General features: G+C 46.3%; 1 protein-coding gene across 8 annotated transcripts in view; it reads left to right on the top strand.

Annotated features, from left to right (window-relative positions):
* The window catches only part of tnk2b (tyrosine kinase, non-receptor, 2b), a 46,123-nt gene that overhangs the window by 17,548 nt on the left and 12,654 nt on the right, over positions 1 to 15,921 (top strand). For 3 of the 8 annotated variants that reach the window (XM_053651835.1, XM_053651836.1, XM_053651837.1), the window contains one exon: positions 15,022 to 15,199. The exons of 1 other annotated variant lie outside the window; for it this stretch is intronic. In XM_053651835.1, coding sequence (XP_053507810.1) covers positions 15,037 to 15,199 — 163 coding nt within the window. In that variant the 5' untranslated portion in view covers positions 15,022 to 15,036. Of the gene's footprint in view, positions 1 to 54; positions 2,334 to 9,329; positions 14,215 to 15,021; positions 15,200 to 15,921 lie in introns of those variants that run through there. 4 more of the 8 variants (XM_053651834.1, XM_053651833.1, XM_053651831.1 and 1 more) reach the window with 4 other exon arrangements.

Below are 15,921 nucleotides of genomic sequence, written 5' to 3'. Positions count from 1 at the left end.
GGGGGGGGGGGCGTGTTGAAATGATTTTTTAAAAAAAATAAAAAATCAGTATTTCAGAAGCGGCTGATCTCCTGGGATTTTCACACACAACAGTCTCTGGAGTTTGGTGCCGAAACATCCAGCAGTTCTGCAGGCTTGTCGACGAGGGAAGTCGGATTGGTTCAAAGTCACTCAAAAAAACCACTCTTTACAACCGCGCTGAGCAGAAAAGCATCTCAGAATGCACAAAATGTCAAGCCTCGAGGCAAAACGAGAAGTCCTTCTCGGGTTCTGCTCCCGTCAGTGAAGGGCAGATGGGTATAAGATTGATTTTGGGAAAGTCAACAGGAAGTAGAGTTTCTATCTCTGGTTGCTGGATGAGTGAAGAAAAAGAAACGTCGGTGTCCGTTATATCATCCGTTTATCGAAGCTGCCGGTCCCCTGGGCAACTGATCGAACAACTGATAGCCTGGATATGTGATCTGCTTATCGCTGGCATCTGGGCTAATAATTTATCCACACATTGTGTTATCCATACAAATTGCAGTCCAGGATAATTTCAGGAGAACGTGTATTCCCAGGGCTGGACCATTATCAAGCCGTGGGAATAAACACACGCAGTCAGGTGGAGACGAGCTCTCGGGAGACGCCACGCACGCTTCAAACCGGATGGTGGGTCTGTAATCGGTGAGGCTTTTCCGATGCAGATGTGTCGTGGAAGACGAGAGCATTTGATTTGCATGTGAAAGTCTGGAAGAGCGAGAGAGACGGTCGACTGCATGCTATTAGGCAGATCAGGGCAGAGAACCCTCCTGGCTCTTTGGCTTTGTGTTCACACCTGGGTGAGTGAAAAAGGGGCCACAGTCCAGCTGGCGTTATGAGGAACTCCTCAAGTAGTAAATCCATCATGACATCAGAATATACCTCAGAGTTTTGTTTTTTTTTTCCAACATGCGTAACATCGAGACCTCAGAAATGGGTCCTAAATATAATAAACAGTCAAAGGACCCGAGAACTCTGTGTTCTAAACAGAATTCGGTTCCGGTAAGGAGCCGCCGCTACTGTTCCTGGGAGTCTTGGTGAAGGAGGCGTGGCATCTGTCAGTCCCAATAAAGAAGGTGTGGCCTCTGTGCCTGTCGGTCTCACTGGGGGTGTGGCCTCTGTGTCTGTCACAGAGAAGGAGGTGTGGCCTCTCTGCCTGGCAATCTGAATGGAGATTTGTCCTCTGTGCTTCATTTGTTGAGAAGGAGGTGTGGCCTCTTTGTCAGTCCCTGTGAAGGTGTGGCCTCTGTGAGCATTGGTCTTTGTGAAGGAGGTGTGGCCTCTGTGCCTCAATCTTGGTCAAGGAGGTGTGGCCATGTGCCTTGGTCCTCGTCAAGGAGGTGTGGCCTCTGTGCCTCGGTCCAGGAGGTGTGGCCTCTGTGCTTCATTCATAGAGGAGGTGTGGCTTCTGTTGCTGTCAGTTTCAGGGGAAAATAATGTGGATGAATAAATTGAACAGTTTGCACTATAATGAATTACACGTGATATTTACCGGTGCTGTAACGATGAGAGGATTGACCCCTCGTTATTTAAGCCAGCTCAGAGCGAGAAAGAAATCAGAAATCTGCAGGAGGGAGACGGCGAAGGAAAACACCTCTCCCACCCTCGTTTCATCCATCTTTCCATCTGTCCAGCTGATCTCCCAGATGGCCTTCTGCATCTCTCTCTGTCTCTCTCCTCTTTCTCACTGTATTAATTCCCCCTCATTAAGGACAGCTTCTCTCCCCCTCCTTTCCCTCTCTCTCGTTCTGATTGGTCGACATGCCCTTTGCTCACTGGCGAGCGCCGCTGCCTTGTCGTTTGGGATGGGGGGGGTGTTTGGGTTACACCACTCGCCACGAGCGCAGCTCTGACTGAAAACAGAGAATAAAAAAAGGAAGAATAGAAGGGAGGATGGGAGAAGAATAAACATAACGATAACAAAGGATTAGGCTTCGGCCCGAGCGCTCATTAATGTGGATTTAAAAGAAAAACCCACCTCCGTACACCAGCGGAAGACGAAACGAGCCCGACACGTTCACGTACAGATTCGGCCAATGCAGACCTGCTGGAAGAGAAAGCACAGCTGCAGACTTTAGGTGCAGTAAGGGAGCACCAAGGCATGCGTCAGCACTTACACACACACACACACACACACACACACACACGAGGATAAAGCAGGCATTCTCTCTGAGGAGTGAACATGAACAGATTGGGTAAATCCTGACACCAGACATGTCTGCGTGAACGGAAAGCGTTCCTCATCGTCCGACCTCACCATGGGGGAGACTGCGGAGTACCAGCGGCTGAGCAGCGAACGCGACGACGACGAGGTATTTCAGCTCCCACGTCCCTCATCCTGCACACCGGTTTGCTCTCCATAGCTGTATCCGGCGTCCGAGCGGTCCTCGTGATCGTATCGGAAACCCGGCTGCGTTATTGATTTTAATTTTTTCTCTAAATTGAATCGTTTTTAAGCTTGACACGTCAATATAGCGTTAATTACTGTTTACTATAGTGACGTGTCGGTGGTAGAGCTGCATAAAATAATGTTTGCACTGTGAACCTTTTGATAATTAAGGAATCGAACACTTCAGGGAGATTGCTCTCGTAGGAAAATAATCGACGACAGATCTGGGTCACAAAGCGGTGTTAGAGTTGAGTATCTTCAACGGCATCTTCTGGAGTTTTTATTCCTCTTACGCCACACCATTTACCAACGATTACAATTTACTTTTAAATTTTTTTTTTTAAAGTGACACATTGTACACTTTCTCCGTTTATAGTTACGTTTGTAACGTTCGAGTGCAAGATGGATCTGTTATTACTTATACTATTGTTGCTATAAACATGTAGCTTGTGATGTTACTGAGAAAACGCAAAAATCTTAAAGCGACGTCTCTAAACGTATCGACGATTACAGCGCCGACACTGGAGACTCCTTCCCTAAACGTATCGACGATTACAGCGCCGACACTGGAGACTCCTTCCCTAGACGTATCGACGATTACAGCGCCGACACTGGAGACTCCTTCCCTAGACGTATCGACGATTACAGCGCCGACACTGGAGACTCCTTCCCTAGACGTATCGACGATTACAGCGCCGACACTGGAGACTCCTTCCCTAGACGTATCGACGATTACAGCGCCGACACTGGAGACTCCTTCCCTAGACGTATCGACGATTACAGCGCCGAAACTGGAGACTCCTTCCCTAGACGTATCGACGATTACAGCGCCGACACTGGAGACTCCTTCCCTAGACGTATCGACGATTACAGCGCCGAAACTGGAGACTCCTTCCCTAGACGTATCGACGATTACAGCGCCGACACTGGAGACTCCTTCCCTAGACGTATCGACGATTACAGCGCCGACACTGGAGACTCCTTCCCTAGACGTATCGACGATTACAGCGCCGACACTGGAGACTCCTTCCCTAGACGTATCGACGATTACAGCGCCGACACTGGAGACTCCTTCCCTAGACCTATCGACGATTACAGCGCCGACACTGGAGACTCCTTCCCTAAACGTATCGACGATTACAGCGCCGACACTGGAGACTCCTTCCCTAGACGTATCGACGATTACAGCGCCGACACTGGAGACTCCTTCCCTAGACGTATCGACGATTACAGCGCCGACACTGGAGACTCCTTCCCTAGACGTATCGACGATTACAGCGCCGACACTGGAGACTCCTTCCCTAGACGTATCGACGATTACAGCGCCGACACTGGAGACTCCTTCCCTAGACGTATCGACGATTACAGCGCCGACACTGGAGACTCCTTCCCTAGACGTATCGACGATTACAGCGCCGACACTGGAGACTCCTTCCCTAAACGTTAACTCGACATCCCTTTACAGAGAACTTATCAACAGTTACACAATTTTCATTTGTAGGTTTAGCGTTATGAAGAACGATAACGTGTCTGACAAATCGTGCTGCTCCAAACTGTTTGGTTATTCACTTGTGACATCAATGTTTCTTTGTGTGTGTGTGTGTGTGTGTGTGTGTGTGTGTGTGTGTGTGTGTGTGTGTGTGTGTGTGATTCACTTCCATATAATTTAACAGTGGATTCTTTAAATTTCCTCCTCACACACACACACACACACTCGTATAATGTTTTACTGTAGTTAAATAATGCTATGTCTAGCCTCAACCCTAACATCAATACCCACATAGAAATGTTTAGACTCTTTCATTTTTTTTACAAACAGAAGCCCCTTCTTCTTCTTCTTCTTCTTTTTCTTCTTCTTCTTCTTCTTCTTTTTTTTTTAAGCTTTTTTTTTTATTGACGAGGACCAAGCAAATGTCACTACAAGGTCAAAATGTCATCATTCTGGGGACATTTGGTCCTCACAAAAGGCTAACCCCTCCCCAAGCACACGTATACACACACACACACACATACATATACACACACACACATATATACACACACAGTGTGTGTTGAATGCAGCATGAGGGCATTGAGGAGGTGAGGCTGAATGACTCTGTATTCTACAGTCTTTTGTCTGAGCGTCGTTCATGAATCTGATCTCCACTCAGGCTGGCTGTGTGTGTGTGTGTGTGCTGGTACTGTTTGCTCCGAGTTCTGCATGTGTACGGCTGTGTAAACGAGACCGATTGACGTCTTTTTGTCTCGCCCTTAGAGTCTCAGAAACGTACTAACAGGGTTGTTTTCAGTTTTTACACACACACACACACTCTCTCTCACACACACACACACACACACACACACACACACACACACACACGTCCCTCTGCCTGTCTGACAGAAAAAAAAAAGGTGTAGATATCGGTCTAAGGTTCAAGCCTTTTATTTCTCCGGCTTTTACCTGGCTATTTTTTTTCCCCCCTACAGTCAAATTCGACTTAATGATGACTTCTCAGATCCGCCACGTATAGAATATCACGGAACAAATAAATAAATAAGAAACGTCCGCTGAGGTCCTGCGTTTCATCTAGTAATTTTATTCATTCTGCGCTCCAGTAAATGAACTGGAAATAAACTCCAGCAGCTCGTTGCAGTAATCAGTAATGGGGTCAGGGACACTTTCCTGAGGTTCACCCACAGGAATCATTTCACTCGCTCCGGTTTACCGTACGTGATTACGTAGCCGTGATCATTTGAGCGGATTGTGAACGAGCGCACCGTACGAGTGTATATAGAGAAATGGATACGTAGAGATGATTTTATAAATCAGATATAATGTTTTCAGATTACATTTACGAGTCTCAAGGCTTACACTTTCTGATTCTGTTCATTCTGATCGCTCTGTTTCTTTATAGATATACTAAATAAAAGAAGAAGCTAGTAATGTCTCGGAATAGGTTTAGTGGAATCTTCTAATGCTCTAATTTATCCAGTAGCAAGATTTTGGTGGATTTTTTTTTGTACTATTTTTTTTTTTCTTAGCGTGATGAGTACATCACGGCGTTTTAAAATATTAGTACGTCATGTTATGAGGTGCGGGGGAGGGGGGGAGAGAAGTAAATAAATAAATTAAGCAAACGCAGTGAAATTTAAGAAAATAATTTTACGTAAGAATTATCTTCTACTAAAGTTATTATTTTTTATGAATAGGTTTTAGTTATAGGACACTGTTTACTGTTAACAACCCCAAATTGATTTATTCCTCTTATACCGCAGTAATTTAAAGTCTGACCGTTATACAGCTCTGACACTGGAGACTCCTTCCGTAAATGCTCAACGTGCAGTTAGTTAGTTACATTTATATATATATATATATAGCGCTTTTCTAGACACTCAAAGCGCTTTACGTAGAATGGGAGGGGGAGGGGGTGGGAGGGTATCTCCTAAACCGACTCTAACGTGTAGCATGTACCTGGATGATGCGACGGCAGCCGTAGCGCGCCAGGACGCTCCCCACACACCAGCTGTTGGTGGAGAGGAGAGAGTGATGTAGGCAGTTTAGAGATGGGGGATTGGTGAGAGGGGGCCCCCTCCCCGTACTCTTTTACGATTAGTGTCCTGGGATTATTAATGAGCGCAGAGAGTCAGGACCTCGGTTTAACGCCTCAACCGAAAGACGGTGGTTACCATAGATACGATAACGTATCAAAACGGCACGTTAATATAAACCCGGGATTTGAACAGCAGTCAGACCGACTGTCCGTTTTTAGAAAAGCGATCAACTATTCACCACCCGACCAATCAGAATTTAGGTCAACACGCCCTGTTTTCTTTTGTAGCTCAACTATGGTGGATTTGAGCGTTTCTGCTGAGTCTCATTTCTGCGGTTATTACTGTCCATCAGCGCCCTGATGTTTGCGTGTATTGTATATTCCTGGCATAATGGCTGGGAGTGCAGTGCTCTCGGTTTTCTCACAGTAAGCACTATTTAGCACGTTCCCGGAATCCGATGATGTTTCGGTGCTACAGGACATAACCCGACCTCATCCATCTCTCATCGGTCATCTCTTCCTCTCGCTCTCTCTGTGTCTTGCACTTCCCGTTGATGATCTCTTGCCTTTGTATCGACTCTGGCGTTGTCCTTCCTGGCCTCGCTGTCCTGTCCACCGCCATCTAATCAGCTGTGCGGTCTATTTACAAAAGCGGACATAAGGGGTGGGTGCTCATCTTCTCTGAAAGCTCTAGGCTCAAAATCCCTCTAAAGTAATCACACACACACACACACAGGGTTTGTCTGATTGAATGAAAGGGATAAAGCTGCATAAAAGGAGCTTGATTGCAGGGTATTTATTCTACGATAACGGCCACGTTGATGTAAAGAAAAGGAAGAGGCCTTGGAGTTACAGGCTGTGATTGCAAGCTAAAGCTGTACACGCAATTCTTTCTCCGTTATTACTCGCTTTTGTGCATTTGAAGATGTACCGCTGTTGATAAGGCGACCTGGGACATCACGTAAGTCGGACAAGCCACGTACAGACGGAAAACCCACCATAGAATGTCTGTCTCGGGAAGGTGTCCTGCCACAACGAGCTACCAAAACGGAGCAGAACAACGCGCCCTTGCGTGGATTCTTGGGAACCGAACACCAGAGTGATGCTCGAGAAGCTCCGAGAGATGTTCAGGTTGAGATCTGGCGTCTGTCAAGAGCATAGCATATGATTCACATCATTTTATATCTTCATCAAACCATTCAACAAGGCCTTGTGCCCTGTGGAAGATACCACACTCATCAGGATAGAAATGATATGTATAATGTCTGGATAATAACCGGTGAATTCTTCATAAACGCCACAGGATGACACGCCATGACCGTGCATTTGCTGCCCTCCTTTGGCCGCCTGTGATATTGCGTCTTTCAGAGTCGGTCAGCTGTGGGACCAGCACGGTGAAGGGCACACCGAGACTTGGCTGTCGGATTCGAGCGCTCAGCCCTAGCCATAGATAAGGTTTGGATAAACCGATGCTTTTCAGAGATGTAGCTGTGTGAGTCAGTATGTGTGAGGACAGGATGGTAAGCAGAAGATGGAGGTGCTACATATGGAGGTATGGTGAGAAGTTGGCACCTCCTGTCTGCATGACGCCAGTCTCGAATAAGTGTCGAATCACAAGGACGCCCGCTTCCTGTCCATACACAGACGTGTAGGGACGCTTGTTGACATTGAACGCCGTGAAATAACACCGGCTCTGTTTGTTCTCTATAGTAGAGGGTCATGTCGAGGTCATTTGTGTTCTGCTGACTGTCTTTGGTTTGACAGTTTTTCCACATTGGTCTGTTCATTGTGCTGAATGGAGGATTAAAAATGGAAACGGCTAGGTTCACCGTTTTTGATATTTATGCTTAATGTACTGAGCAAAGGCTCACAGTTGGTACGGGAATCCCTGCATTCATATGACACGGTTCTACTTTTATTAAAAGTGTACTGATAATATTAGAAATGTTATGAAATCAGTTTCCTTTGGCATTGTTTTTCTTTTCGTCCTTTCCCATGCTTTCTCTGCCTGTGCATCCCAGAGAAAGAGGCGTGGCCTTTGTACCTGCCGGTTACACTAATCTACTGTAGGTGTGACCTTCGCACCAGTCTCAGTAAAGGAGCTGTGGCCTCTGTAGTAGTCTGGCTCCCTGGAGAAGGCTTGGTGGTGACACAGAACCCGCTGTGAGCCCCAGAGAAGGAACCGACACGTGGTGTTTGTCAGACCCCTGGAAAGTAGGTGTGGCCTGTGTTCTTGTCGAAGGAGGCATGGCCGGAGAACCAGTCAGCCCTTGTGAAGGAAATGTGGCTTCTGAATCCATTAGCCCAAGTGAAGAAGGCATGGCCTTTACACCCATTAGTCCTGGTGAAGTAGGTGAAGGAGATGAAGCTTCTTTATATGTTAGTCCTGGAGAAAGAGGTGTGGCTTATCTGTCCTGATGAAGGCGGCGGAGCTTGTTTACCTGCCAGTCCTGGAGAAGGAGGTGTGGCCTCTGTACCTGGAAGTCCTGGTGGAGCTTCTTTACCTCTCAGTCCTGGCGAAGGAGGCGGAACTTCTTTACCCATCAGTCCTGGCGAAGGAGGCGGAGCTTCTTTACCCATCAGTCCTGGCAAAGGAGGCGGAGCTTCTTTACCCATCAGTCCTGGCGAAGGAGGCGGCGCTTCTTTGCCCGTCAGTCCTGGCGACAGAAGTGGAGCGTCTTTACTTTTCAGTCCTGGCGAAGGAGGTGGAGCTTTTTACCCGTCAGTCCTAGTGAAGGAGGTGGAGCTTCTTTACCCGTCGGTCCTGGTGAAAGAGGTGGAGCTTCTTTACTTGTCAGTCGTGGAGAAAGCGTTTTGGTTTACTTTGTCAGTCCTAGTGAAGTAGGCACGGCCTCTCTACCCGTCAGTCCAAGTGAAGGAGGTGTGGCCTCCCATTTAATATTATTAAAATTGACTTGTTTGCACAATTCTGAACCACATTGTATTGTAATGCAGTATACCGTGTCAAAAAAAAGCTTAAATCTTACCATAATAAACTGTTAAATGTTTATTTCTTACATTAAAATGTACAAGATATGTGTCAAGATATAGTTAATATATACCGTATATTTACTCCGCATTATGATTTTAAAAACGATTCGATATGGGTTTGGAAAATAAAGTGGTATGGCCTAATAGAGAGCGTTTCAAGCGAATTGTAAAATGCACCAGCAGGGATACTTTGGCACACAGTGATTTAAGATCTTCAGCTTCTTGAACCTGGTGTTTACATCGTTGCTGATATGTCTTGTAAAGAGGTCTTCCCTTGGAGTTAGATTTGGTTGTTTCATTTTGCTTTTAAACGGAGCCTGTCATTTGCTACGTATCGCAGACCATTCTTCTCGTGTTATCTGTGAAGTATACAGCGACACTGGAAATTCTTTGTGTCAGGATGGTAATTGGAGGCAGACTATTTATGACGCACACGGTCCTGCTTTACTGCTGTTGTCCCTCACTTTGCCTCTGTCTTCCCTCTGGCCTCTATAACTTGTACATTTTGTTTATCACTTAAGATACCACACATCTGGTTTTGCCTCATCTGGTCAAATCAGCAGAAAGGGGAGGGAGTGAAACAGGACACAGCTTAAAAACGTGAGCAGCCCCTCCTTCCTTGGTGCGATGACGGAGACGAAATGTCCAAAGAAAATGCCGGGGCAGGTTTGTTTATATGCAGTCGAGGACGATTTTGGAAGGAATGGGGAGGAAAGCAGGAACCAAATAAAGGAAAAGAGTCAAGTCACGTGGGAGTAGGAAGGAAGAGGGGGAGAGAGAGAGGGAGAAAGGGAACGGTTGGGTCAGAGAGAGGAGGGGAGATGGTGTTGGTCGATTCGAGAGGGAAGCTTGTTAAGAGCCAAACATTGGAAGGGGGGGGGTGTACAGGAAATGAGCTCTCCATCCTGCAGTTAAATCTGACCTCTTGGCTCACGATCAAATGCTCTTCCATCCAAATACCATAGAGTCTCTGTCCTGGGCACGGGCTGAGGGAGGGACAGAGGGAAAAGAGGGAGGGAGACTGGGCACTTCCCCAGCCGTCTGTCTGCGATTTCCAGATATACAGGGAGGGAGAGCGAGTCCTCGAAACTACCTTCTGCTTCACACAGAGAGAACAACACGTCCCCCTCTGCCACCAACATCCACACACTTGTTCCGATGCCATGAGACGGCTCTAAAAAGACCGACGTGCTCAGCCGAGCGTTCCTCAGACACGCAGAGGTCTCGTCCTCACTCCCACTCCTTCACTCGAGGGCATTGAGGTGGCGCTTAAAAAACGGGGCGCTATTAATAGCTGGATGCCGGACCAAGCTGATGGACAGCGCTGAAGTCAAACTCTTGTCCAACATTATTTAAATCCTGCCTCTACTTCTAGTAGGACTATTCTTTTGTTTTGTCATTTTATTTATTTGATTTTTTCTGAGCCTGAACTCGGACTTCAATGGAAGACTTCCAACTCTGGTTTTGAGTGGAAACTGCCTTTCCCGTTTGGCGGTGAAGGTTTTTTTTTTTTTCCTTTTCTTTTCTTCCCCCCTTTGCTCACGTAATTGCTTGCGTATTAGCACTAATTGGAGGTAGGAGGTTATAGGAACTTACTGGATCAGCCAGCGATGGAATGGAGCGTGTGGGTTGCAGGAGCTGAGGAGACCTCCCTTTGCATGGTTGACGAGTTTCGGAGACCTTATTTCACCTCGGCTCCACTCTCAGACCTTCATGTACAGCGAGAGGGACTAGTATATTCAGACTCGGCTCGGCTTCTTGAGCGTATTTAGCCTCGGCGCAGCTTCTCTGGATCTTCATGCTCTCTAGTTCGATCGATTTCCCTTTTAAGATGCGGCGCTTTGCCAAGCTCAAAAAAACCTTCCCGTTTCTTGCACATTTCCATGTGTACAGAGTAAGTATACCTTGTAGTCGTATGTTTTGCTGCGTGGTTGTGTTTGGCCATGTCTGCATGATGCTTGTTATGTGTGCAGTATATATGGACAGCGTTACATCGGACCAGCGTCTGTACTTTGTCAATGCCTAAAGTCTTCACGTGTCTTTCTAATGTAGTCGCGTAATTATATTACAACGGGATGCTTCACTGTGGACCAGCAATATTCCTCTTCAGGCATCTCCTTTTTCTTTACCAGTGGCCCACATCTGGAGTAACTAATCAGCTGATTAATAAACGCTCCTGATCTGATTAGTCTTTGCCTTTGTCCAGGGTATGAAAAAAGTTCAATGTTCAGGGTACGGGTACTCCAGCACCAGGAACCACTCTGCTATTATTATATCATCAAATTTCTTCTCCAGCCTGTGGTTCCTTTCTTCAGGGACGTTCCCATGCAATAATGGCTTGTAAAATTTTATTAAACAAGGCAATGACTCCATAAAAAGTCACTATAAAAAGCTCTATGCTTATTGTGTGTATGTGCGTTTGTGTAGCCACTTTTTGGTCCAAAATTATGGACTCTATACGAGGAACTTAGCCAGTGCTTACTTATTGGAGGCCTCGAACGAGGTTCCCAACCACGATCGAAAAGTATATGACATGGTGTGTCCTTAAAGGCAGACATTTCGTATTTTGTCGTCTTCCCTGCGTTGACACTTGATCTAACTAATCAGCTAGTTGACGGGTCTTTCCTGAGTCGACACGCAGGGGTTCTGCAGGACCACGGTCGGGAACCGCTGGCCTAGCTTTAACCTTATGTCGCACATGACCGCTGTGCGTCACTGGTTCAGCCTGGCTGGACCCTCGGTCATTGGTTCCTTCCTGTCGTGATGGTTTGTGGTCTTTCGACGAGCGTCAGTGGCCTCAGGACTGCTTTGGCAGAGGAGAATTGCACCCGTCATAATAGACTATGATGCATTGTTTCTTGTCAACACATTTGGTCGCGTCGCACACGATGAACTGATGGTGTTCAACGACTTCCACGTTTGCCTCCTTTAATTTTTTACACGTAGCAGTCACGCGATTTTATTCGTTACGCCTTGGACGAGTGAGCCAGATGTTCTGGCAACGCAGCTGTGAGACTTTTATATATTAACCAGCACATGTTGCACATAGCGACGGCTTAAGTAATACCCCAGGGAGTGACGCTGGTGATTTCAGTCTGAAAATATGTCCTAGTGAAGGCATTAAAAGTCTCATGCTGTTTATTTTCCCTCCCTCGCCTTCTCTCTTTCAGTCCTCAGTCCTCTTGGGATGTTCGCAGTATGCATTCCTCGCCGTTCTGCGACAAGTGACACCCAGCGACCACCGCACACTTCCTTCGTTCTTTTCCCCGCGTCGTATATCCCGTCAAGTCCCACATGGGGACTTGTACAGCCGACGTTCCACGACAGCAGTGTGAACAGTGATACGGTGAAGGTTTCTGTAAGGTGACCCTCGCTAAACGTTTTTGGAAGGAGCCTCCAGTGTCAGCGCGTCCCCAAACGCCAGCGGTAAAAATATAACTTTTTAAATTCTTCAAGTCATCAGGACAGAGGGCTTTACGGTTTCCCTGTAAGATGACGGGCTAACTTTTTTTTCTGCCTGAACTTCAAGAGAGTCTGGTGTTAATAGCCGTTACGAGCGCCAACAGGATAGAACTCGTTTTACAGACCTCCCGCGAGTCATTGAGTCACGAGTCATTCTTTTAACTACTAAAAAAATAAATAAAAGTTAATCGTTCGGTATTCGAAGAATAAAACACTTCAGGATATTCTAGGAAAGTAACGAACTTCAGCATGCCCATTCATGTTTATTTCTTGCGTCAGGCCTTGCGTTAACTGAGACGTTTTTTTATTAGTATTATTATTTCTCTCGGTATTTCATCACCGAGTGGTGCCAGTGATTAAAACTGACTCGTTCGCTGCGATTTCATTCTGCTGATTTCTTCATAACGGTAATTGGCTGTAAATAGTTATTTTGAGTCATATTCACCAGGAATGGCTGTGATGACTGTGTCAGGCGTTACCACTTTATCGTAGCGAGTAAAGAAACGTAAAAAAAATGAGCCTTAGAACTTCAGGAAAAAAAACTCCAAATATGGTTTGTCTTGGCTGAACTCGAGTGGGAAATAATTTGGTCGAACTACTGTTTTATGCGACAAATACTTGTACTTTCTACCCAGCAAATTTTAGAAAAAAACAAAAACGATTTATGCTCAAGGACTTTTAATAAACAGGAAGTAACCAATTTAATTTCCTTTTAATAAACAGGAAGTAGCCAATTTATACTGGACTTCAACACTGCATTCTTGTATTGGATATTGGCCCAAATCAGACTTTTTTATTTTTAAAAGTTTTATACTTTTTGTTTATTTATTTATTTGTGCTGTCTGGATCTCAAGTCTTTGGTCTGCTGTCTAGGCTCGGAAACGGAGACCTCCTTCTTAAGTATACGTGCTACGTTCATAACCGTCATCCGGACCATACGCATGCTATTTTTCTGCGTGACTCCATTGTGGTTCGGCTCTTTCCCACGTCAATGGCGTGATTGACCGAAGGCAGTGCGGCTCCAGATCTTAATGGGCGAACTGGAAGGGACGAGGCCGCGATCCTCGTGACCTCCGGCCTTTCATGTGTCAATACAGGAAGCTCGCGTTGCACAAAGGCGCGATTCTGCTGCCGGACTTCCAGCAAACCTGCGCACATCGACTCCCCCTCACTTTTGTTCTTCGAGCAGCTGCCCGTTACTGGAGCGCTGACCTTCCCCGTACTCTACGAATTCGGCTATTATTGCGTTGTGTAACCTCGCCGAAAACAATAACGCTTCTGTTTCACACGCGAGGCCTCTTCCTCCATCTCCGCCGTACGTCCGAGTCAAATCTCACGTCGCGAGTTAGTTTCCAGGTCCGTTTCGATCCCAGGTCTCCAGTTATGGACATGAGATTTGTGCTAAAGCTATAGATTTAGAGGAAGTTTAAAAAAAAAAAGAAGACGCAGCAGCCTCAGACATCTACTGGTCGTTTAGCAGAACGATTCGTGACGTCGGAGTCGCTTTGACGTAAGAGGTCCTGTTCCAAGGTGATTTTATGAACGACACAGAGTAGTGCTCTTCTAAATTCCTCTCCAAACCTTGTTAAGAAAGAGACGGACAGCGAGGCGGAGGAAAAGAAAGAAGGAGAGGGAGGGAGGGAGGGAGGCGTCAGAAATTAAACGCAGCTGACGTCTGATATGATTTTCCACATAAAAAAAAAAGTGAGTACAAAGAAAAGAACGGCAGTAAAACCCTCACATTTATCACGACTCTTCCCAGCAGCAGTGCGTCAGCATCTGGACGCGTCTCGGAAAATTCTTCAACCGGGTCTGAAATGCGTAGGTGAAGACTTTTTAAAAAAAAAAAAAAAAAAAAGATGACTATAAGACCTTTTTTTTTTTTTTTTTAAAATTGGGTTTGAATGGGAATAGAGGTGTAGAGATGTGTTGGATTTTAAAGGTAAGACGTGCGTTAATCCGGGTTTGATCCGTCGACGGATCGTGTGGCGATCCGTGCAGCACGCACGGTTTGGTTCGAGGCCGACGCCGTCTGCGTCTGAGGTGCATGCGCCGAGCCGACGCGAGCGATACCGATCAGCGCCGAAGAGTACGAGCCGACGGCGTTTATGTCGGCAAGGCTCCGCGCTCACGCTGACGTCAGTTACACTAGCCTGAATGTTTGTTTGTTTGTTTGTTTGTTTGAGTTTAATCGAGCGTTTCAGGTGCGTTGTCATCTATCTATTTATCATAACGTATAAATATTGTATTTTCTGGTCTATGAGACGCTTCAGAGGGCAGGTCGTATCGCGGGAAATATTTAGATCTTTGTGTAGTCTGGTCTAGTTTTTACCCTAGTTTTATTTATTTATTTATTTTTAAACGCATTTCTGAATTAATGTTTAATTTGCTGTACATTGTGTGGTGTTTTGTTTTTTTAGTTTTTTTTCCCCAGTAACGCGGTTATGGATTGTTCAGCGTGACTTGGGTGTCATGGCCGCACCTTCTCGTAGCACGTCTGCCATAAAAAAGAAATAAAATCAGACGTTCGTATAGTAATTACATTAACGCGAGGGTTAAGTCGCTGCTTCGCTGCGTCTGTCTGAGCGGGGGATAAAACCCGACGCTGTCCTCCGTCTCTCCTTCCAGAAGCTGGGCAGCGGTATGCAGTGTGAAGAAGGCACTGAGTGGCTCCTGGAGCTGCTGATGGAGGTGCAGCTGCAGCAGTATTTCCTCCTCATCCGCGACGACCTCAACGTCACGCGCCTGTCGCACTTCGACTACGTCAAGAACGAAGACCTCGAGAAGATCGGCATGGGTCGACCCGGTAGGTTTCCACGTCCCGGAGCGTTCTATCGCGCTTATACCACGACGACCACATATTACGATAGAACGATACGTCATACTTGTTTTATTTTTTATTTTTTTTAATCCATTTATAAATGTAGTTACCTTTTTACTGTTGAGGAACATCTGTAAAGCAAGCTAGTTCCTGTTAGAGCAGCTACACACGGTCGTTTCCTCGAGTTAACAAGAGAAAGAGACGAACAGAACGCGGCTCGACAAGTTCCCGAGAAACCGCGGAGGGTTTTTCCGTCCTGGCCGTGAGACCGAGACGGCGAGGGTGGAGGAAACGGAGTCCCTGCAGGCGTCTGATCGTTTGCAGCTCGGATAAAGCGCTCGTGTTGTAAATCCCCGGTGTGTAAAACGCTCCTCAGAGCTCGCTGCAGCGCTGGCTCTGTTCCACGCCTCGAGTGCGAGTCTTCCTAATGGCCTTTTTCCTTAATCCAGCCTGCTCCCCTTTCCGCTTAATCAAGCCCCGCTTAGCCACGCGCGCGCGCACACACACACACACACACACACACACACACACACACACACACACACACACACACACAGAGCAGTCGTGAAGTGACAGAAGCTGTATGTGTTTCATATTACATTATATTTAATATCATTCTGTTTAGGAAGCGGGTAAACTCCTGAGTGAATTTAAAATGCTGTCTGTCTTTCTGCACTTCTTTCTTTCTTTCTTATTTTCTTTATTTT

This window comes from Ictalurus furcatus, chromosome 20, assembly GCF_023375685.1.
Source record: "Ictalurus furcatus strain D&B chromosome 20, Billie_1.0, whole genome shotgun sequence".
Taxonomy (NCBI): Eukaryota; Metazoa; Chordata; class Actinopteri; order Siluriformes; family Ictaluridae; genus Ictalurus; species Ictalurus furcatus.
This window is presented reverse-complemented; position numbering and strand designations above follow the sequence as displayed.